Source organism: Saccopteryx leptura, chromosome 10, assembly GCF_036850995.1.
Source record: "Saccopteryx leptura isolate mSacLep1 chromosome 10, mSacLep1_pri_phased_curated, whole genome shotgun sequence".
NCBI lineage: Eukaryota > Metazoa > Chordata > Mammalia > Chiroptera > Emballonuridae > Saccopteryx > Saccopteryx leptura.
In genome coordinates, this window is record NC_089512.1 from 42974594 (window position 1) to 42999122 (window position 24529).

The following is a 24529-nucleotide window of genomic DNA, read 5'->3' on the forward strand; positions in this document are numbered from 1 at the left end:
AAGTGAAAAAAGCGAAATTCAGAACACTGGTGTGCTGCGCTGCCATTAGGTGACAGGGTCAGAATAAAATCAGCTGTATATTAATAATTGCTTATTTGCATAAAGCAGTAGTTCTTAAAGGTGTGGATCAGAACTGCCCAGAGGGCCTTTTTAGCCACACTTCCTTAAAACAACCTCATAAAACAACCTCAGCCTTGCTTCTATTTGGGGGAGGATGTGGAGAGTGCCTCGCTTTTATCGCTCAGGGCTGAACTGCCCAGCTTTCCTGACTCTGACTGGACACCCACCATCCTGGCCATCAGCACGGGGCTTCAGACAAAGGCCTATAAAGTGGCTTCTTTCCTTAATGGTTCCAGCGAACTGGAGAGACTTTCTGTTTCCCAACCCTCAAGTGGCCTCCGAATGTGAGAAGTTTATGGCTTTTGAAAGAATTTACAAAGCAACACACACACACACACACACACACACACACACACACACACACACACACACACCGCCCCCATTTCTTCCTTCACACACACACACACACACCCCGCCCCCATTTCTTCCTTCATAGAAAAGCGAACTGACGGTTTGAAGGAAGGTGGCCGCCGGCCAGGGACAAACCTAGCCCTCCAACATCCCCGCCCCCGCCCCCGCCAAGGAAGGAGGAGCGACGGCTACAATGGAGCCTCCTGCGGGCTTTGTGCGCGCTCGGAATCCAGCTGTCGCCGCCCCGCTGGAGGGTGCACAGTTCCGGGCCGCCCACCAGCCGGGTCGCATCTGCAGCCACTGCCCCGGCAGAGCCGAGAGCTGCTCCCGCCCACTCCGTGGCCGTCTGGTCCCAGTCGACCCTCGAAATGCCGGTCGACTTCACCGGGTACTGGAAGATGCTGGCCAACGAGAATTTCGAGGAGTACTTGCGCGCGCTCGGTAAGCCGCGGCTCGCCGAGCTCGGCCCGGGGGGCCCCTCCGAGCCCCACGAGGGGGCTCCTCCCCAGAGTATGCGCCGAAAGGGCGTCTGCAGCCAGGGCTCCCAGGGTGGCCAGCAGGCTTCCAATTGGAGGATGGGGGTTGTTAAGGTTCCTTGGTGGTAAATATCTAATAGTTGGCTCTAGACATGGATTACTTTGTTAAGAAAGCTGAGCTTGGTTTCCTAGTTTTTGTTTTTAAAGAGTAAGCATAAGGGCGGAAACTTGGTTGCCAAGTTTTTCAAAAAAAAAAAAAAAAAAGGAAAGAAAGAAAAAGAAAAAGGCACAAACTGGGTGTACACAGAGATAACTCAAGCGAGAGGAAACAGCAGCTGTTTCTCCCGGGAGAGCAAGCCCCTGGGGCCCCTCTACCTTACGAACAGCTCTCTGAGTATTTTGGCCAACTCTTTGCCTCTCTCTGTCCCGGCATCCCTGCAGATGTCAATGTGGCCCTGCGCAAAATCGCCAACTTGCTGAAGCCAGACAAAGAGATCGTGCAGGAGGGAGACCATATGATCATCCGCACGCTGAGCACTTTTAGGAACTACATCATGGACTTCCAGGTGGGGAAGGAGTTTGAGGAGGATCTGACCGGCATAGACGACCGCAAGTGCATGGTGAGGATCTACCTATACCAGGGCATCTCCTGCCCGTGGGGCCTGGCCAAATGCTGCGCTAATTCATTTGAGAAGGGAGCAAGGGACCTTGGCACCCCAGCCCCCAAAGTAGGCAGTACCCACTCATCCAGCATCCCCCTCCGTCTATACCAGACGGTTATAGTTATAAAACTCCGTTTAGTTTCTACTGTATCCAGACAATGGGTCATGTTCCTAATCCTTCCAACAACCTTTGATAGAGGTATGAGTACACCCATTTAACAGATGAGAAAACAGCCTCAAAGAGATGAAGTAACATGCCTGGAGCTGCACAACTAGGGAGGGGCCGGGCTGGAATTCCAAGCATGTTTGTTGCCTGTTCTCTGGCTGCACTCTGGGCTGGTGGAGGAAAGAGAGAGCAGGAAGGGAGGAAATAAAGAAAAAACACAAGGAGCCCTCCTGGAATGTAAACTTCCTATATGACCTAGCATGAAGCCACTCAAGGAAGCAAGGGGCACTGTGACCCTTGCCAGAAGCCTTCTGATCTGCCCCTTCCTGTCCCCAAGCCGGGCTTTGGCTCATGACCATCCCCTTTCCCACCTGTCTTCCACTGTGCCTGCTGAGCCTCCTCTGAACCTGGCAGCCAACACCTACTGGGAAGGTCAGCTCTTCTGTAGCTCAGGCCAGAGGATGCAGTAACGGGAAGGGGAGAGGAGGGAGACCCCGCCCCCTGTTGTGGGAAGCTGGTGACCGGGAGACCCCAATTAGTGCTGTTACTGCAAACTCCAGAAGGTCAGCCCCAGCCTCCACCAACATTCTGAGGTTGCTGGGAGGTCAGGGTTCTCCCAGTCTCCCATTCGCAGGCTTGGGTGCAGGGCTAGCTTATGCTTATTGATGAGGCCCTCCCCCTTCCATCGTTTACTGGGAGTCTGCTGTATGCCCTGAACTGTGCACAGCCCAGTGAGGGAGGGATTCGTCACCCCATATTGTGCAATAACAGGCTCCACAAGGGAAGAGACTTGCAAGAGATGAGATTTGAACCCTAGGTCTTCGGACTTTGAAGCCCATGCTCCTGCTCTCTGCTGGCAGCCTTTGCAGACACCAGGTGGCTGAGGTTTCTTAGGACTGATTGAGCGGTGCTGGTGTGTGGAAACAAGGAGCCCCAGGCCTGGAGGACTCATCCCTTACGTTGAATCATCTGAAGGCGGTCGGGAGTGAGTGTGAACCTGCTGTTTGGAATGTCTGGGAAAGGGGGTAGCTGACAGGGAGCGTCCTTGGAGAAGCCAGTTGTGGTAAAAACTCTGTTGTTGTAGGGACATGTCAGGTTGTGCCTTTAAAAAGACACGAGGCCTCTTAATCTGCCCAGAGGCTCACAGTGGGAAAGGTCTGCCTTCATGAAGTTGGGGGCCCTGCCTTTCAGACCACTGCCCAAGATCTGCTCCCTGGCCCACTGTTTGGAATTGCACTATAAGAACAGTCACCCCCACTCACTCTTGGGGTACTCACAGAACACAAAAAACATCTCTACTTTGGGTCACCCACAACCTCTGGAATGTGATGGCTTGTACTTGGCTAATTATCTTCACTCTTTTTCTCCCTCTATTAATACGTAAAACATTTACTGATCACCTAGGAATCCTAGCTAATAGTCATCAAGTCCTTACTATGAACCAGGTACTATTCACATTTTATTTTAATTCAATCTTCACAGCCTTTTACAGAGAAGAAAACTGAAGCAGTACTTCTTGTTTGTGATCTTGGGGAAGCAAAGGAAATGGTAGAGGGAAGATATCAGTTTGGTTCATCAGTGCCACAGTGCCTGCCCTTAACCACTGCACTGTCCCTCCCGCTGTCCCGGCATGCTAGTAGTCCCTGCACCTGGGACAGGGACCAGCCCAGCGCAGCACAATCCCTGATGTTCAGGAACTCACAGTCTTCGTGGTAGAAACACACACAGTCCAAACACGGTGAGATCAGTGGTGACAAAGGGAAGCACCCAGAGAGGGCCCCAGAAGGGGTTCTGGAGAGGGTCATTTCTGCACTTGATTATAAAAGAAAAGGAGGTGGGAGGGAGGGTTTTGGACACAAAGGAAAAGACACACGGCCGCCTTCTTTTCTTAACCCAGCAGTAGGACAGTGGTAGGTGTGCAGATCGGGGAGACTTTCCTCGGCAAACTAGATGAACTTGGGCAGCACTCAGGGCCCCTTTTGCTGTCCTAGGACTTAGTAGATGGCTACTCACTCACCTTGCTATTGCCCATTGGAGGGTGGACAGCCCCGCTGCTCAGGCCTTTGGCCCCATCCTCGCCCCCGTGGCTGCCCGGGTAGATGGTGGACCATAGTGGAGAGCGTGGCTGCGGAAGGGTTAGGATAAAGGAATTACAGCAACTGTCCAGCCTGAGGCTGGTGAACGGAGGGGAGCTGCATACCAAGACGCCATGCTGGCTGAGGCCTCTGGGTCCTCAGGGGTCCTGAGCAAGGTGGCGGCCCCTTCTGCTCCACACGTGGTGCACCCACCAGCCAGAAGCAGCAGCTGGGAAGGAGCCAGTCTGTTGTCTCTGTCTTACAGTGCAATTCCATCTCACCTGGGATCAGTCACTCATGTTTTATTTATTCCTGTCTTGGTCCTACAAGCAGTTCAAGGTGCTTGTTCTGTCTTTGCAGCCCCTGTGTCACTGAGATGAGTCACATGAGAGTCCACCCCTCACAGAGTTTAGGGTGGTGGGGAGACAGACCAAAGCAGCCGGTCGTACTTTGATAGTGTGCCATGGAGAGAGGACAGACAGAGAGGACCCCCCTCCTGGGCCTGGGAGGTCAGGGGAAGTTCCCACAGGAAGTAGAGTCTGCGCTGTGGCTTGAAGGTTAGGCAGGAAGTAGCCAGGCAAACAGGAAGGGGATGAGAGGAAGGTCAAGGCCAAGAGAACAACACTTGGTAAATGCTATTTCAGATCTGTCCCACACCAGGCCCTGGGCTCAGTGTGGGGACACAGAGTCAGCAAGTCCTCCCGGAGCAGCCAGACCAGTGGAGGAGACAGCTGCATCTTCAGGCCATTACAGCCCAGTGTTGTGATGGAAACACAGTGGGCCAGGCACAAAGGGCTGGGGGTTGGGGGAGCAGTGTTCACGGAAGGCTCCTCGGAGGAGATCACAGCTGAGTGGGGCCTTGAAGGACAAGAGTTAGGGAAGATGTGCCGAAGGATTAAAGCATTCCAGGCAGAGGGAACAGGCATCAAAAGGCCCAGAGGTCAGGAAGGGCCTGGTTGGGAGGAGGTTTTGGGTGGTCAGAGAGATGCAGTCTGGAAGACGTGGGTGTGGCTGGAGTGGAGAATGTGGCCAGAGGAGAGGAGTGATGGGGACCGGATAGGGAGCCCAGCTGTGGCCTGGACAAGCCTCAGGGAGCTCTTGCTGAGAGAGGCGTGGTCAGGCTGACTCTCCCCTCTGAGGCTTCCTGGCTCAGAGGTCCCAGCCCAGCCTCTTTTCCATGGGAACACAGATAAGTCCCCAGCCAGAGGCTGAAATCTGGCCTGCAGATGTGTCATGTTTGGCCTGCACAATGTTTGAAAAATTTCAGAGCCAATTGTCAGTGATTGCCAAAGAGTGTAAGATTTCATAGCAAAAAGTCCATATTTCTGGCTGTTTTTACCTAAAAAAAAAAAAAAAGAAAGAAATCAAGATGCTAAAAATGCTGGGTGCCTGATTATTTCGTGCCGTGTGGCTCCCTGGGACACTGTCACAGTTGCTCCCTTTAGATGGGACCTTCTCCTGTTTTACCGCAGGCTGTCTGCTCAGCCCACCCTGTTACCTGGAGGCGGGCTCAGCTGGCCGTCGCCATGGTCGCACCGTGGGTTCCTGAGCAGCGGCTAGCAGCAGCAACACCACAGGAATGTTAGAGACACAGGTTCTCCGGCCACAGTGCTGGCCAGTCATCTGAGTTTCAGCACACCGCAGGGGGTACTAATGCAACTAAGGCTTTCCACCACTGCTTTGGAGTCAAGAAACATCTCTGTGCCTGAGTCTCTCTAAAACCAGGTGTAGAGAGCCGTGGCCGCTGACTGGGTTAGTCCAGGTGTAGAGAGCCGTGGCCGCTGACTGGGTTAGTCCAGGTGTAGAGAGCCACGGCCGCTGACTGGGTTAGTCCAGGTGTAGAGAGCCGTGGCCGCTGACTGGGTTAGTCCAGGTGTAGAGAGCCGTGGCCGCTGACTGGGTTAGTCCAGGTGTAGAGAGCCGTGGCCGCTGACTGGGTTAGTCCAGGTGTAGAGAGCCGTGGCCGCTGACTGGGTTAGTCCAGGTGTAGAGAGCCGTGGCCGCTGACTGGGTTAGTCCAGGTGTAGAGAGCCGTGGCCGCTGACTGGGTTAGTCCAGGTGTAGAGAGCCGTGGCCGCTGACTGGGTTAGTCCAGGTGTAGAGAGCCGTGGCCGCTGACTGGGTTAGTCCAGGTGTAGAGAGCCGTGGCCGCTGACTGGGTTAGTCCAGGTGTAGAGAGCCGTGGCCGCTGACTGGGTTAGTCCAGGTGTAGAGAGCGTGGCCGCTGACTGGGTTAGTCCAGGTGTAGAGAGCCGTGGCCGCTGACTGGGTTAGTCCAGGTGTAGAGAGCCGTGGCCGCTGACTGGGTTAGTCCAGGTGTAGAGAGCCGTGGCCGCTGACTGGGTTAGTCCAGGTGTAGAGAGCCGTGGCCGCTGACTGGGTTAGTCCAGGTGTAGAGAGCCGTGGCCGCTGACTGGGTTAGTTCAGGTGTAGAGAGCCGTGCCCGCTGACTGGGTTAGTCCAGGTGTAGAGAGCCGTGGCCGCTGGCTGGGTTAGTCCAGGTGTAGAGAGCCGTGGCCGCTGGCTGGGTTAGTCCAGGTGTAGAGAGCCGTGGCCGCTGGCTGGTTTAGTCCAGGTGTAGAGAGCCGTGGCCGCTGACTGGGTTAGTCCAGGTGTAGAGAGCCGTGGCCGCTGACTGGGTTAGTCCAGGTGTAGAGAGCCGTGGCCGCTGACTGGGTTAGTCCAGGTGTAGAGAGCCGTGGCCGCTGACTGGTTTAGTCCGTCGTCTGACGCCTGTAGACGTGACAGTCCGTGCCCGAAACCACCAGAAATGGCTCTGCAGTCTCTGCACAGGCAGAGGCCTGGAGGAATTCAGGTCTGTGTAGCCCAGGGTCCCTCAGCTCTCATTTTCAGTCTGTTCCAGTCAGATTTTACATGGCCAGCAAGTGAGAGAGGCTATCATTTTGGTGGAAATGGATAGACTAGACCCAGTTTTTCTCTGTTGTCTCCTGTATACCTTAATCCATTGAGATGAAATCTCCAGCCCAGCTTGAAACTATTATCATTTATTGAACCTCACAGTTATAGGCTTTGGCAGAGTGGGGGACCCTTGAAAAAGGAAGGTGCTCCTCAACTTCAAATCGTGTTCCCCACTCCAGGGTCAGGGAATCCCTCGGAATGATGAATGACTGGGTTCTTTGTTCCCAACTCCCCACCCCCCGCTACCGGAATGAGCAGCTTTTGTGGGAGAAGACTGAGTCTCAGCCAGGAATCACAGCCAGCCTGGCTCTGCGTGGTGGTGGTAGAAGGGCCATTTGTCATCCCACCATGGACACCCAGTCAGGTTTTCCCTGGAGGAGGTGGTTTTGTTCATGCAGGAGTCTGGCGCCTCTCCCCCTGGCTGAGAGACCCTGCCTCCTGCAGCTCTGAACTCAGGATGACCCCTTCCACAGAGCCTCCCTCCGGCTTCTAGATCTCCGCCCTCTGTGGGGTTCTTTGTTTTTACTGAAAAGGAAAAAAATTCGAATAGCACAGAAGAGAGTCAACTGAAAGGGAAAGGACCCCTTCCCTCTCTTGGCCTGATTCCCACTCCCCAGAGGTTGTTCTTGTTACTGTTTCTGGTGGATCTGTCTGGAAATCTTCCTCTGTCTATTGATCAGATAACTAGTCAATATCTCTAAAGCCAGGAAGGAAGGAAGGGAGGAAGAAGGAAGGAAGGAAAGAAGAAGGAAAGGGCAAAAGAAAGACCCATTTCTCTGCATATTATTTTTTTCACTCATTGATATTTCTTGGCCATCTTTCTGTATCAGCACTTACAGATTTCTGAATTCTGTCCCTTTTAACCATCTCTGTTTCCTTCCTTTACCTCTCTGACTTTCTTATTTCCATCTGTCCACCATATATTCATCCATCCATCTAATTATATGTGGTATACATAAAATCCACCAAACTACTGTTCACACTTTGGTGTAAATTCTTGCCAGTTTTCTTGATCCTGTTCTTGACTCATTAAAGAGATTTTTTTTAATTCTTATGTTTAAAAAGCACAGTGCCAGTGGCAGAAGTAACTCCCTGGGCTGTAGAGCTGGGAATGCCACCGGGTCTGGCAGCCTCAGGAGCCGCCTCTGCCCGGATCAGGCCCCCTGCATTCGCTGGAGCGTTTCCAGGATGGAAACACGGAGTTTCTTTCATGTCTTAGCTAAAGTTCTCTGACCTTTGAAATCGGGTCAGCAGCATGCTTTTGAGGATTAGTAAAAGAATTAGATCAACCCAAATAAAATTCACAAAGTAGCTTTCAAGAATCACACTGGTTTGTTAGGTTTTATTTTTTGTTAGGCCGGAACAAAGGGAAAAAAACATGTATTCAATCCTTACTAAGTACTTTGCCTATAATGATTTTAGCTTTTTATTTTATCCCCACAACAACTGCTATTCTGTAAATAACATTATACCCACTTTACAGATGAGACTCAGGCTGAGAGAGGTTAAGAACCTTTGTAACTCAAGGTCACCCAGCCAGCTGGTGGCAGAAAAGGGATTCTAATTAGATATAAGTCTCTGTTACAAGACTTCCCACAGAGCTCTGCTGAGGGCTGGCACTTACTGTGAGCCTCATCACAACATGGAGGTAGACAGTGTTGACAAAGAATGAAGATGTGGACAAGAGTGACCTTCCATGATTGGACACAACATATCTGTTTTCATATCTGCAAAATATGGGCATCATGATTGCTGCTACAAGTCAAATTCTCAGGCCCATAGAGATAGTTCCGGGGACAGTCCCTCATGAAGCCGCAGTGCTGTGTGCAACAGAAAGCCAGAGCCCTTCTGACACCGAGGCTGGGGGTTTACCATCCCAGACTCGAAGGATTCCTAGGCCCTGACAGTCAGCCGGGACCCTTGGCTCCTTGGGGCCTGGAACCAGAAGAGATACGTGGGGAAGAAACCCCTCCGCCCTCCCCTGCGGGCGTCCAGAGTCTGTGGCAGAGAACTGTCAAGTCTTTCCCGGTGGAAGTCTCTGCAAACCAGCCCCTGCAGCCCAGCTCCCACTGCAGACATTTCAGTGTGATTGGGGTTTTTTCATGTCTGACTTGGAGTTGGTTGAAATCTCTGAGAGCAAGGACCACACTGGTTCACAATAACTTCCTCCCGGGGAAGCCTTTGCACTGCTGTCTCTGTTGTATAAATTAATTGTGCTAGAGATTGTGTTCATACACACACACATACACATCCCTGTCCTCCAAAGGGGAACCCCAGGTCTCTGTTATGCTGCCTAATTGCCTCCATTAGAGCACATTTGTTTTAGCTAACTAACCAAAAACTTCCCTATTAAAGACTTCTTTAATAAGCAAATCTTAGAGTGCTAGCTAGCTGTCTTTAATAGCTGGATGTTAAAGAGGCTCCCCTTCCCTCCTGCCCTCCCCCTTCTTCCCTGGCTGCGGTCTGAGGACAGCAGGGGAGGAACTGCATAAACAAGGTGGGCATGAGGGAGGAGCTCGGGATGTAGGGAACCCAGGCTGCAGGACCCACCTTTGCCAGCCTCGCAACAGACTGGCCCTGCACGCGGAAAATGGGGGGAGGATCCCATCTTGCAGTGTGCGATGAGTCAGAAAAGTCATCTTACTCTTTGACTCAGAGATCCCACGTATGGGATTATATTCCAGGGAAATCATTCAAAAGAAAAAAGAAACTGTATCTAGCCGTAGGAAGGTACCTGTGGCTGTCCTATCCCCAGTGACCCAGAGAAGCATAGTCACCGTGTGAGGGCTACTCTGTGGCAGCCATTGCCCTAGCACTCTCCCTATATCATGTCATCCTCTGGAAGTCCTAGAAGGGGCGCTGCTGTCCCGTTTCAGAGACAGGGACCTAAAGGGGCTGCCCCCAGCACACTACTGGTGATCCTCCTCCAGGTCTCTCTGACTCCTGCTCTGTATGATTTACAGAAGAGACTGCCTCCTGCAGGTGTTCCTAACCACGGTGATTACAGTGACTGGCGTTTTAATTCTGTAGACCACCACGTAGTCACGTAAATGATCACTGTGAAGATATATGAAAAGCGTTTGTGGGCAATCAGTCAACCATTTCCATAGCTCTGCTGCTTAGCATCTGCCTGTCTCTTGCCTGTAGTAATAATAACAATTAGCATCGCTTGTGCTCACTGTGTGCCAGGCTTAGCACTTCCCATGGATTATTTCATTTAATAACTGCAGTATCTTCACATTGATCTCCCTTCTACAGTGTTCAACACTGCAGCCCCTTTTTCTCAATCTAAAAAGGGAATCTGATCATGCTACTCTAACCTCAAGACCCCCAGAAGCTTCTCCAGTGCCTCGGGCTCTTCAAGACATGGTCCAGGCCCTGGCCGGTTGGCTCAGTGGTAGAGTGTCAGCCTGGCGTGCAGGAGTCCCGGGTTCGATTCCTGGCCAGGGCACACAGGAGAAGCACCCATCTGCTTCTCCACCCCTCCCCCTCTCCTTCCTCTCTGTCTCTCTCTTCCCCTCCTGCAGCCAAGGCTCCACTGGAGCAAAGTTTGCCCGGGCGCTGGGGATGGCTCCATGGCCTCTGCCTCAGGCGCTAGAATGACTGGTTGCAACAGAGCGACACCCCGGATGGGCAGAGCATCGCCCCCTGGTGGGCATGCCGGGTGGATCCTGGTCGGGCACATGTGGGAGTCTGTCTGACTGCCTCCACATTTCTAGCTTTGGAAAAACACAAAACAAACAAACAAACAAACAAACGAAAACATGGTCCACACCAGCCTCTTCAGCCCCATTCCCTACCTCACACCTTACACTTGCTCCCATCTCACCCTTTGCAGGTGCTTTCACTTGCCATGCTCACTTCCCTGGGATAAGGCCCCTGCCTCTTCCTCCAGAAGGATAACTTCTCTTTGGCTGAGACCAGTCCAGGTTTAACTGCTCCATCGATCTTGTCCTGACTCGCCAACCCACCTCATCTCTGCCTTCTGCCTCGCTGCTTCTCTCTGCAGGTGCTGCTCCTAGGGTACCTGTGACACTTGTCAATGGCAGCGGGGTCACACCTTTGTATCTTCAGTGCCCAGCACAGTGGGCTCTAATGTGTTTGTCAAATGAGTATTAAGGAAAAATAGCCAACCTTCAAACAATATAAATGCTAGCCATTGCCCTATCACTGCACCATCCACTTGCCATTTGATAATAGCTAAGTTTGTCCATTATTTCCCATGTGCTAGGAATTCTGAGCACTTTCCGTGCGTTCATCCTTTAATCCTCACAATTCCCTGGTGAAGATGCCGGAATTCTTCCTATATTATAAATGAAGAAAAGGCAGAACCGGTATCTCCTCTGAGATCAGGTGGCTGGCGGAACAGGGTTTGGATCCGGGTGGTCTGACTCTAGCTTGTTACCAGAACAGATGAGATCATTGTGCTGTTAAGGGCTCAAAGCTCTGGGTTAACTTCTCTGTGAAATGCTTGAAATCTCAAATGCAGTGTCCCCCATGAAGTAGTAGTGTCGTGGGATGGAACTGTCAGGGGCAGGGGAGTGACATCTGGTTTACGTGCCATTCTGCCCGACAGTGGAGACTGCTTTGCTGGCCAAGAACCCCAGCTTCAAGGGCTGAGGGCAGCGATCCTTGTCTACAGCCCAGCCCCCTCTGAGGCCGGGGCTGGCAGTCTGGCTGGTTTGTAACCAGCGTAGCTCTGGAACGAGACTGTCATCTTTGGAATTCCATCTCTGCCATTTAAAATCTACCACCCTTAAGCCAGTGACTTCACCTCTCTGTGCCTTTATTTGTCTGTGAAATAGGGATAATTATAAATAAAGGATATCTACTCCCTGGTAAGGGATAGATGAAAGAAAGCCTGCACTCAACTGCTCTAGCAATATGAGTTGTTAATATCCGCTCACCTTGTAAAGCATGTCCTCTGAAAGACAAATCCTGGGGGTGGTGACATGTGAAGGGACACCCAGCCATCCGGGGAAAAGCTAGCAGGGTCACTGGATGGAGGCAGGCCTGAAAGGGTGTGTGCCCCTCCACACCCGGACACACAGGCTGGGCAAGGTCAAGGGCAGAGGGCATCTACCAGCTAGCAAGTGTTTTATGTGTCCCACACTGAAATAGGTCCTTGCGGCCCCTTGTTTCATTTCCTCCTGTAGCTCTGTCCTGTGGCAAACTCTTTAGCCCATTTTGCAGATGAAGAAATGGAGGCTCAGGAGGTGGAGTAAATTTCTTGGGGTCATGCACTAGAAAGAGGAGGGCAGGGATTGGAGCTCAGGCCTGCCTCTACCCAAGGCTGTTGGTGGGTCTCTCCTGAATGGCTAGCACAGGAAGGAGAACTGCTCTCTGGTGGCTGGGCCAGACCCAAGCTCACCTGCCAGGTGGGTGCTGCTCCATAGTGACTGACAGCATCCATCCATAGTGACGGCATCCAGGACAGCAAGATAGTCATGTGGGAACATAGGGCCGCCGTGGGTTCCAAGTTGAGCAGAAGGGGCTTTAAGCCATGACTGATACGCTTACTGGCTGTGTGCCCAGGGGCATGATGACCAAGTGCTACAGGCCCAAGAAAACTGGGGCCTTTGTCACTCCAGTGGCTAACCCAATTTTATTTATTTATTTATTTATTTATTTATTTTTTGTTTTGTTTTGTATTTTTCTGAAGCTGGAAACGGGGAGAGACAGACAGACTCCCACATGTGCCCGACCGGGATCCACCTGGCATGCCCACCAGGGGGCGATGCTCTGCCCCTCCGGGGCGTCGCTCTGTTGCGACCAGAGCCACTCCAGCGCCTGGGGCAGAGGCCAAGGAGCCATCCCCAGCACCCGGGCCATCTTTGCTCCAATGGAGCCTCGCTGCGGGAGGGGAAGAGAGAGACAGAGAGGAAGGAGAGGGGGAGGGGTGGAGAAGCAGATGGGCGCTTCTCCTGTGTGCCCTGGCCGGAAATCGAACCCAGGACTTCTGCACGCCAGGCCGACGCTCTACCACTGAGCCAACTGGCCAGGGCCCCCAATTTTATAAGGCTAATAATCTATGGAAGAATAAACAACCACGTTGCCTGGGATAGTTTGTCTAAAAAACATATGGGTGCTCATTGTCTGAAAAATTACAAGAGTACCCCTAGAATGTTTTCCTGCCATTCATTCATTCATTTATTCACTCAGTGAATGGTAATGTGCATTTTCTCCTCGTAGATTCTAAGGTGGGGGCTGGTATCCTGCTGTGACTAAAAGGATCTCAGACCCCAGGGAGCTCTCCATCAAGAGCTCCTGACCTGCTCACTCTCCCTCGGTTACTGGTTATGGGGCTAGCATCTCTTATCTCCTGGGAGCTGTTTGTTTCTGTTCTCCTTGAAAGATAAAAAGTGGAGGGTAGCCTCTGCCCTCCAGAACCCCTCTGAGCACTCTCTGGCTGGACAGCCCCTCCCTTACCCACCTGCCCCACCTTTGGACGGGCCTAATAATCCTCGCACTGGCCTGAGTGGCAGAGCCGGTGCTGCCTGCCGGATAAGCAAACATCTGGATTTTCCATGGCACAGGTTAGGCTGGTTGGAGCCACAGAGAAGTGAATTTGAGGAAAAAGGAAGACCATGAGTGGTCTCCGCAGTAAGTCCACGGGTTGGAGGAACAGGATCAGGCTCCATGAGGAGGGTCACGCCAACAGTCCAGCCAGGCAAAGCCCGTGTGGAGGAACAGGATCAGGCTCCATGAGGAGGGTCACGCCAACAGTCCAGCTAGGCAAAGCCCGTGTAGAAGCCTCCCTCGTGTAGCCCCTGACCTCCCTGCATCTCTCCCGGCTGTTCCCTCTTCCGGGGAGTCCATCATGCCTCTTTTCCAGCTTTTACTTTTTAACTGAATGTTCTTGGTGTTTTTTGGTGTCAGTCCCAGCATTCCTTCCAGTGTGACTTCCTCCAGCGACGCTTCCTTGCTGGACCACTGCCCCACTTCAGAAGCTGATGACATGCCTTCCCCCCTGCACAACTACCGTCACCTGCCGTGAACCAGCACTTTCCGTTCTGTTGGAATTCTCTCTCTGCCTGTCTTCTTCTCCAGTAGTGTGTGAGCTCTTGAGAGCGGGGTCTTGGCCTGACCTGCCTCTGTTTACAGCGCCGGACGCTATTGTGCAGGTGTGGGACCCACAGTTGCTGAATGTTGTTTCTTTGCGTGGAACAGTGCTGCAAGTACTGCTTATTCATTTTTTTTTTATTATTCATTTTAGAGAGGAAAGAGAGAGAGACAGGGGGGAGGAGCTGGAAGCATCAATTCCCATATGTGCCTTGACCAGGCAAGCCCAGGGTTTCGAACCGGCGACCTCAGCATTTCCAGGTCGACGCTTTATCCACTACGCCACCACAGGTCGGGCAGTACTGCTTATTCAAAGTGCAGCCTAGATCAGGGAACAGCAGAGAGCAGTAGCCAAGAGTGCTACTGTACTCAAATCTCATCTCTCCACTTTCTGGGTAGATTACCTTAAAGCCTCAGTCTCCCCATCTGTAAAATGAGGGGAAGCATAATTGCTCCAGGATGTTTAAAGAGTCGACTTGCTAGGACCCACGTTCTGTTTAATATCCTGCCTAGCACACAGTGAGTATTCAGTAGTGTTTTTAGAGTGAGGATGGTGACAGTGCTGATGATAATGGTCCTCTGCCTTCCACCAGGCTGCCTTCTCTAGTACCCCAGGCTGGGTTGGGTGCCCATCACACATCCCAGCACAGAACACAGGTGGGTGCGTGTCAGTTTACATGTCTGCCTTCCCTCCGTCTGTGCCGCGGGCAGAGCTTGGATCTAGCTCAGCCTCAGGGCCACCGTCAGTGCCAGTCCCGGAATGACTGAGTGCAGTTCCACAGGAGCCCCGGGACCCTCTCCAGCCCCATTTCTCTCTCCATCCAGAACCTTGGCCTCATGGGGCCTTGAGTTCTCTGACAGTTTTTTTTGTTTTAAAATTGATTCTGGGTACTTTTTTGTAAATGCTTAAGGAATTTAAAAAAGGACACGTCGAGATGAGCCTTAACATTTCATCATTTTGTTTGTCCTGAGAATTTGTTATCATTTGTTGTAAGCTTCTTCATGGTTTTAGAACTGCATTCCTCCGTGCCCACAAAGGCCTTTTTGTGGCTTTACTGGTTGGTAATAGTTGCTTTTAACAGCTTTTATGTCCCTAATTACTTGTTCACATTTTAAGGCCTTATTAATTTAGTTTTAATCTGCTTTTAGAGTGAATTGGCTTTTCCCCTGAATGTGCTGATTTTAGATAATTGCCAGCCCCCTAGGAGTGGATCAGTAGAGGTGGAGCCAGCTCATCCACTTAGGCAGCAGCCTGGCCTTGGAGGCGGCTAGCGGATGCCTCCGCCCGAGAGCACTGGGTGTAGTGATGGCTCAACTCCTAATCCCCAGGTGGCCTGGGCTGCTTACTCAACTAAGCTTTATTTATTTTATTTTATTTTATTTATTTATTTTTGTATTTTTCTGAAATGAGAAGCAGGGAGGCAGAGAGACAGACTCCCACATGCGCCCGACTGGGATCCACCCGGCATGCCCACCAGGGGGCGATGCTCTGCCCATCTAGGGCATTGCTCTGTTGCAACTGGAACCATTCTAGCTCCTGAGGCAGAGGCCATGGAGCCATCCTCAGCGCCCGGGCCAACTTTGCTCCAATGGAGCCTTGGCTGTGGGAGGGGAAGAGAGAGACAGAGAGGATGGAGAGGAGGAAGGGTGGAGAAGCAGATGGGCGCTTCTCCTGTGTGCCCTGACAGGGAATCAAACCTGGGACTTCCACATGCTGGGCCAACACTCTACCACTGAGCCAACTGGCCAGGGCGTAGGCTTCATTTCTAACAGCTCTAAAGCTTGAAGGTCAAGTGAAACATGGAACCGTCCCAGCACAGTACTAGGCATTTGGCAGGTTCTCTGTACCCTCCTTGCCCTTCCCATCTGCTCACATATTTAACACAAGCTACAGAGGCTGAGGACCGCCTTATTGTCCCAGGAATCCTCAAAGGGTGAAGCATACTTTAAAATCAAACTCCACGAGGAATGGCCAATTTGCATCATCTAGTGATTCACATCATGGATTTTCAATCCCCTTTCCCCCAACTTAAAAAGCACCCGTGGGTCAATGCTGGCTCTGGCCTCTGCAGCCAGAATCACCATGGGTAAGACCTGCCTTCTCAGGACCTGGCTCTAGAACCAGAGACAACAAGATTCAGTCCCAGCCCTCAGGGAGGTAGCCCATCTCAGAGGGCCTCCTAGAGCTGGGTGGCGAGTGTCAAGGGGTGACTGGTCATCTCCCACGTCCCAGTCACTGGAGTGGGTTTTTGGGCACGTGAGAACTGTAATTAATGGCACAAATTCTCGAAGCCAACTTGAATCCCACTAGTTGTGGTTCATGCCAGGTCACTGCTGAGAGGTGGATCCATTGGGAATGGCCTGTCGCTCCTCGTACAGGTCACTTGCATGGGGCAAGGAGAGCTCGAGGCTTCCCTGGGACATACTTCCTCAGGCTGCCTGTGGAAGACAGGTTTTTGTGTCACTGGCCCCCATGCAGCAGTGCCAGCTGGGCTTCCTAAGTGGTCAGGGCAGCTAGATAACGGCTTTAAAGCGACCGTCCCTTGTCAGAGTGGTCCAAAGCTGTCTTCATTCATCTGCTGGTGCATGTCTTTCTGGGAAAACTGCTGACAAGGCCAAAGTATTGGAGATGATTAGTTTTTAATAGAAAAGTTACACTGGCTTCACTTTACAACCAGCTGTTCCGGGCTCCGGTCCGTTTGCAGACCTTTAGGTGGTGTATGCAGTGAGAGTTACTGTTAGGAGGGGAGTTGAGTATGGTCATACTTCCTCCTGGTCCTTGGGTTCTTCTGGATTTCGTTTCCAAGGTGAAGTGCCAGAGCTAATGGGGCTGGGGCACTGGAGGCAACACTGCCCATCCCTTGGTTTGTACCCTGTCCACCTCAGCCCCAGAGCATCAGTCTCCCTGTGCCGCCTGAAAAGCATCAGAAACATTCTCTCGGCTGAAATTCCGCCATTCAATGGAATAAGCAGTGGTGAGAGGCCAAGCTAGAAAACTAGAATGAATGAGGTCTTAGGGACCCTGCCAGATTTGGCATTCACAGGACAAGCTGAAACCCTGGTGGGCCTTCAGTGCTGCTGGTCTAGTGCAGGTGGCTGGCTGCTTACTGCCGGGGGTCACAGAGTAACCTCTTCTTAGTCCCGGGAAAGGCTGTTATCAGAAGTTATGTTCTGAGTCATAAGAAAACAAGTGACCACTGTTACCCATTACCTTTGCAACATTGCTTCTTTCTTTCTTCCTCTCAGTTGTTTTAGATGTTTGTCCTCCACCCTGAATCCCCACCCCCTTTTCTATTTTTAGGACAAATCTGATTCTCTGGGCAATGGCTAGTTTGTTGCCACAGGGTACAAAGCTTAAAAAGAAAAATCCCAGCCCACCACAGGTGAATGTGAGGCAGCAGGGTAGGAGAACTAAAGCACCTTTCTGGAGCCATCAGAACTATCAGAGGGAAGTCTCCAAATAGATCCTCTGCTTCAACAAAGGCTAATTAAATTTTACAGGAAGGGACACGAACAGAGCAGTGCTCCTTGGCAACCAGCTCAGCAGGCAGCCCTGCAAGGTCTCCTGTTTGGAGCCGTGTCTCCAGGAAGGGAGGAGCTTCCGAAGCATTTAGCCATGATAAATAGCATGTCCATCGGTTCTTCATTTATCTCCAACATTAAAAAAAAAAAGAAAAGAAGACTAGTTATTGTTCAATTCGGCAAGCAAACCCCATTCATATCCATGTATCCATATCTGAGCCTCACATGCCAGCCCTAGGCATTTGATGTATTTTTCTCTCATCCTCAGCACAACCTCGTAAAGTAGGTTTTTCAGGTGCCTGAACACCACACAACAACCACCCCCAAACTTAATAACTTAAAGCAACAACCGTTTATTCTCATGATCCCATGGATTCATAGGACAGCTCTTCAGCCCCATGTGACTGCATTCAGCCAAAGGCTCAGCTGGGGACTCAGTTCTTCTGCAGTAACTTCTCTTTCTTGTCCTCCAGGGCTTTTCCACAAGGCCTTTCTCTTCAGTGGTCTAGCCTGGACTTCCTAAAGCACACCAGTTTGGTTCCAAGAGGTAGGACTTCTGAGAGGACATGCCCTCAGCATTCAAGTGCTTCCAAAGACTCAGAAGGGCCCTGCACTTGGTTTAATGCTCTGGTTTTCACTGCCTTCAAATTTTTAATAATTTTTTAAAATTTATTGATTGATTTTAGAGAGAGGGGAAGAGAGAGAGAGACAGGCAGAAACATCAATCTGTTCTTGTATGTGCCCTGACTGGGGATCGAACCCACAACCTTGGCACATCTGAACAAAGCTCTAACCAACCAAGGTATCTGGTCAAGGCGCTTAATCATTTTTTAAAAAGAAGCCCATCGTTTTTATTTTGTGCTGGTCCTCACAAACAATGTAGCCATTTCATGAATTTTGTGTAACAATTAAAATAATGCTTATGGAGAAAATGTGTTGAAGTGATTGCTTCTATTAAATGAAGAAACTAGGGTACGAAACCACAAATGATGCGAACCTAATTTAAAAAAAAACAGAAATATAGGCCTGACCTGTGGTGGCGCAGTGGATAAAGCGTCGACCTGGAATGCTGAGGTCGCCGGTTCAAACCCCTGGGCTTGCCTGGTCAAGGCACATATGGGAGTTGATGCTTCCTGCTCCTCCCCTGTTCTCTCTCTATTTCTCCCTCTCTCTCTCTCTCTCTCTCTAATAAAAATGAATAAATAAAATATAAAAAAGTAAATAAAAAAAACAAATATATATGTTTATCAATAGAAAAAATGAGTAGGCAAAAATACACCAAAATGTTAGAGTCTTTATCTTTGAAGAAGCAAGATTACAGGTATTCTTCTCATTTCTGTGTTCTTTTTTGAGCATTTCCTGTGCTTTCTGGTATAAAGGGTGTGAAGATGCTCACTGACTCTCATATTTCCAGTAGAGGCAGAAGTGTGTATAGCGTAGCTGAGAACCAGTGATCCTCTGTTGGTCTCTGCTTGAGCCTGGAGCCCTCAGTATGCAGACTCTGGATAAACATGAAGAGAAGCTCCGTTGATGACGGAGCCAAGTGCTCTGAGGAGCTCCTTGAAACCGAGAACTGTCTGATTTCTCATTCCCCTCTTCCTTCCATGGGCCTGGCATGGACAAGGCACCCAGCAAATGGACAGCTTGTCTTTTGACTTGAAGTCATTAATGGTCATTACCCATGACACACCTCGTCAGACGTTAACTTCATTATGTTCTGACTTGGAGGTGGGACCTTCTCTCTGACTTGGGGCTGGACATGCGCCCTAAATGAGCTCTGTGGGGAGAAGAGTCGCTGCCACCCCAAGTCCTCCCATGCCTCATACCCCTGAGGGAACACAGCTGGCGCCACCTGTCGCCCTTGTGCATGTGTCTCCTTGCAGGAGTCATCCCAACAGCAGAGGGCAGTAGTGATCAAGAAGCCCAGGAAAGAGATGGTTTGGGCGGCAGGGGAAGGTGGTCTTCCGATAGGGAGTGGCCACACTCACCCCACACCCATTTCCCTGAGTTCTCCTTCTCTTTAATCCTTATCAGGCTGTTGTTGACTGTCCTGACTCAGCGGAGCAAGGCTGGGAACACAAAAATCCTAGAACCTTACCTCTAAAGCCAGGGCCTCTGAGTTAATGGCCTGTGACCCACCCCCTCTCCTATGACAGATGGAAACACTGGATCCCAGAGAAGGGACTTGCTCAGCCACACAGTGACCAAGGGGCAGATGGAGTTCTAACTGCTACGGTGGGGAAGCAGACTGTTCAGAAGGAGGGGGTAGCTGCAAATAGTGTAGATGCCCACTGTACCGACACACAGGTCCCAGCCTAGACCACGAGCTCCGGGACGGTCTCATTTCTAAATTCCAACACTCTGAGCTCCTTATTTCTGGGTGGACCCTTTGCCGCTCCAGTAAGACTGATGGCTGCCACTGGCACAGGCTGGGCCTCCCCCCAGTATCTGTCTCCCCTTTAGCACACCCATCGCCTGGCAGGGCAGCCAGAGCTCAGGGGAGATGTGGAGGCTCAAAGGTGGTGGGTGGGCATGGTAGCGAGCACTGACACGGCAGGGGGCTTCCTCTTTGCCCTCCAGTTCCCTGGGCCCCTCCCACGGAGCTTCCTCAGCGTGCCTGTGCTGTCTCATCTCTGTGCTTTCGTCTCAGGGTGCTCCCTCAAGAGCCCCTCTGCCCAGCACCTCCTTTGCTCTGCTTCAGCTCTGTTCTTCACCCTCCAAGGCCCAGCCCTGGGCCTCCTCTGAGCTTCTCCTTCCCTGGCTCTCATCTGGATTCCTGCTGCCATGGTCTGTAACTGGTCACCCTGGGCCACTTAGGGAAGCAGGGAAGCTCAGTGGGGAGGGAGGCTTCGGAGCCCCGCAGGTCTGTGTTCTGAACTGGCTCTGCCATTGACCATCTGGATGAACTTGGCAAGTCTGTGAAGTGGAGATGCTAATCCGTGCTCCGAGTGGACAGTCAGGAGGGTCCAGAGACGGCACAGCGAGCGCCGGGAGGTGCTGCCGTTGTTCCTCGGTTGGTTATTTATATCTGAGCTCATTCTGCATGAGATTAACAGCTCTTTAAAGGCAGCAGTGTGGTCTTTTTGGTGTTTCAAGACCTTGCAAACGAACAAATGAGTGAACGGATGAATGAATGAATTCTGGATGGGCAGAGAAGTCTGTGCAGGACATCAGCCCTCAGGTGCCCACACCTGGTGTGCACTCAGCCCTCGGAAGCCCCTCCCCCTTCCCTGCCCCGTTCTGAGCCTTTGCACTGACAGTCCCATCCCAATGACATTTTCTCTCCTAATCGCCCTTTTAAGTGAAATTTATTAAGGATTTTGTACTCTTAAAACTGATTTGCACATTTTAATAAGAGCACATAATGGACAGGGACTATCAGGCTGCAAATTTTCTATAAGGAACTTGACTGGATATCTCTATCAAGGGTGCCGCTTCCCTTCCTCCAGCCCCCAGTGGATGCTTGCTCAAGACTGTCATAAACTGTGTCTTTGCTTGGCAGACCACCGTGAGCTGGGACGGGGACAAGCTCGAGTGTGTGCAGAAGGGTGAGAAGGAGGGACGAGGCTGGACCCAGTGGATTGAGGGTGACGAACTGCACCTGGTAGGTTCCTGGGGAGGGTGTCGGCCGGGCCAGGCTGCACCCGAGAGGCCCTGGTCACTGTTGAGGTCCCAATGAACCTTGGTTCTGCTCTGAAGTTTCTGTTCCCAGGGCCTGGCGAAGATGCTGAGCAATGTGTGTTCTAGGTATAGGCTGAGCCACCTGCCACTCAGAGGGAGGGGGTGGACGGGGCGGGGCGGCTGATCCTGAGCTGAGCCCTTTGCTTTCCCTCCCCGTTTCTATCCTCTCGGCAACCCTCTGGGCCAAGCACTGGGGAGCACGTGCTTCAAGGCGAGCACGTGGAGGCTCCCATCCAAGTGACACAGCTAGAAGTGGCAAAACTAAATTTACTCCCAAATGAAGTCTATTTCCACCATGCCCAGAGGCAGATTAAGGTCGGTTGAGGCCCCGGGGGCAGAATACTGGACCCCTTACATTAGAAAAAAGTGTAAATTTGGAGTTTTGCGGGGCCCTTCAGAATTCGGGGCCCCGGGGCGCACGCCCAGTGCGCCCACTGTTACAGCTGCCTCTGACCCTGCCAAATTGTGGTAGACATGAACCTAGAATTCTCTAAGGCATGATCGTAACAATCTAGGTCGGGAGAGGAGAAACCTTTCTCAGCTCAGGTGTGGGCCCCCTCACCCTGTCCTCCAGCCTGGGCCCTCTGGACAAAGCCATGTCTACTCCATGCATTGTCTGGGAAAAGCACAGACAAATCCAGAGTCGGGGCCTTAGCACCTGGAGGGCTGAACTAACACGTGCCCTCTGAGAGGAGACCTCTCATCACTCTTTCTTTCGCCCCGGAATCCCCAAGTATCTTCCTTCTAAGAAAGGAGCATGACCCAGGGACCTGGGTTCTAGTCCTGACTCACTGGGCGCCTTTGAGTAGATACCTTTCTTCCCTCAGCCTCATCTGCAAAATGTCCTACCACATAGGGGTTCTGCAAAAATGAGGGTCTGCAAGACGTGTGCGGGGGAAGAGGCACAGGGCAGTATTTTCAGAGGCAGCTGAGGTTACAGAGAGCCTAGGCTGCAGTGCCTGACCTTGGCCCTGGGCTTCTGCTTCCTCACTGCAGAGAAATGAGGAAGGTTATATAATCTCCACGGGCCTTTTTAGCTCAGTAGGCCTGTGGTTCTGTGACAAACTGGGGGCCACAGGCCTTTTCTATTTGACCATCAGTGGGCTTTAAACTCCTTCAGCCAACAATTTAAAAATCAAGAGATGTCATATAAATATTCTGATTTCTATCTATCCTTCTATCCTCCTTCAAAAAAATACACGTTGAGGCCCTGGCCTGGTAGTTCAGTCGGTTAGAGCATGATCCCGATGTCCAAGGTTGCACATTCGACTCCCGGTTGGGGCACATACATGAATCAACCAATGAATGCCTAAATAAGTGGAATAACAAATCAGTGTTTCTCTCTCTCTAAAAAAACACCTTGGAAGGTGTGGCAACACTGCGCTGCCATTCTCCCTGAGAGCAATCAGCAGGGGCTGCCCTTAGGCAGGGCATGGCTTTTCTTGACTATATTTCAGTACTACCCAGGAGCTTTTAATAAGAGCAACTCGGTGCTCTACTTACTGAGGTACTGATATAGCTTGTCTCACCTGGGCCCAGGCATTTTTTCAACTTCCCAGCTAACTCCAACGTGCAACTAAAGCTTGGAACCACTGCACTAGTTTGCCACCTATTGAAGCCCCTCGGCGGTGGGGGATTTGAGCCATGAGCCTGGGCCTGATTTCTTCCAAGGTTGGCCACAGACTCTGTTCTGAGTTAGGCCCAAGGTTCTTAGAGCCTTTTGGCCCCCTCAGGAGGCAGTGGGTGCATCAGAGGGTCAGTCCCATTGGTCAGGTCTGAGCCACATCTGTTTCCCAGCCAGTTCCGTTTACGGGCGGTAGCCTGATCTCCACTGATCCAGTTCAGCCGACTTTCCAAGGAATTGGTTAGTTCAAACCAACTCTTGGTGAAAATGGCAGCCACTGAGTATTTTTAAAATTCCTGCCCCTGGATGTACTGAGCCCCAAGCGTGACCTTGCTCTGGCCAACAACCAGCATCTGTTTTTGTTTCAGGAGATGAGAGTGCAGGGTGTGGTCTGCAAGCAAGTGTTCAAGAAGGTGCACTGAAGCCGGGGCCGACCTCGGTCTCGAGGAGTGAGTGGCGTGGACGTGTGGGCCAGGGTCCCACTCTCTGCACAGCATGGGGCAGAGATGTCCAGCCACCCCCAGGTGTCTGCTAGCAGTCTGGCTCTTGGCCTTGTCTCTTTTCCTTTTCTTAAAATAAAACCATCCCAATAAAAGTGATTTCTGCTCAAGATGTCTGTTTTGAAGAAGCTTCACAACCCCACTGTGCTCACTTTTTCTCTGGAATTAGCTTCTGATGCCTCTCCTGGACACAAGGGGAAAATCCAGCCGCACATCATGACCTGGCACCTGTGTGATCTTTCCCCAGGGGCACTGGCTCGGGCGTGGGAAACATGGCTTGACATTCAGTTCGTCTGTGCACCTACCACATTACCTGTCCAGTCAGGGCCACCGTGCACCGAGCGTCACAGGAGCTGGAGAAGGTGCTCGCTGAGGGAACTTAGAGCCTAGTTAAGGGGACCTGACCAACAGAGGTCTCTGACTCCGCGTGTACACATCGGAGACGTTCTAAAAACTGTTTGCTAATGAGGTGGGACTGGGTAGCAGCTAGGAAACAGCGAGAATGAGGTGAACTTTAATCAGAGGCAACTGCCAATTGGATTTGATTTCAGAGGGTCATGAACCAACCCCAAACCATCCCTGCCTCATCTATGCGCTGATAGAAAACCTTCCCTTTCACTATGTGTGTGTGTGTATGCATTTGTTTTTCTTGAATTTATTGGGGTGACATTGGTTAATAAAATTATATAGGTTTCAGGTGTACAGTTCTATAATACATCATCTATATACTGTATTGTGTTCACCACCCAAAGTCAAGCTTCCTTCCATCACCACCACCCCCCGTTTACCTCTTCTGCCTCCCCCACCCCTTCGCTGTCACAGATGAGACTAACTTGCACATTCCTCTAGAAGAGGGCAAGCAACCTCAGGTTCATACTAAAGTATAACTTGAGTTCCTAGCTGTGCCTTTGATTAAAGAAGCACAAGAAAACTGAAGGGTGAGTGAGGAGGATAGGGAAGCCCCTGGGAATGGGACTTACTTTGAGGGACCCCTTAACAGCAAGGCTGCCCAGGTAGTGCCCTGCCCCTTGGAACAAGGACTGGGTTAGGAGTCAGAGGCGCTGAGTTTGAATCCCAGCTCTACCACAGGGCAACACCACACTTCTCTGGACCTTCTCCAGTCAGCAGACCACAGTCATGATCCGCCTTACCTCCCGCACGGGGGTTGTGTACCTTGTAGTGCCTGTAAAGCTGGTAGACTGCCAAGCCCTACATCAGTGGCTCTCAGACCTGGCTGAAACCTTAGAACCAGCTGTGAGGTTTTCAAAACTCCCGGTACCAGGCCATTCCCCAGAACCAGTTACACCAGAACGGCTCAAGGTGAGACCCAGGCATCCGGATGTTTTTAAAGCTCCCCGGGTGATTCTACTT

General features: G+C 51.4%; 1 protein-coding gene across 1 annotated transcript; it reads left to right on the forward strand.

The window, feature by feature from the left end:
• Positions 1 to 660: 660 nt before the first annotated feature.
• On the forward strand, positions 661 to 23268 carry RBP1 (retinol binding protein 1). Its single transcript, XM_066350698.1, is given in 5 exon segments — positions 661 to 808; positions 810 to 912; positions 1389 to 1567; positions 20856 to 20957; positions 23027 to 23268. Coding segments are annotated over 5 exon segments (582 nt in total). The 5' UTR covers positions 661 to 664; the 3' UTR covers positions 23081 to 23268.
• The last annotated feature ends 1261 nt before the right edge of the window (positions 23269 to 24529 follow it).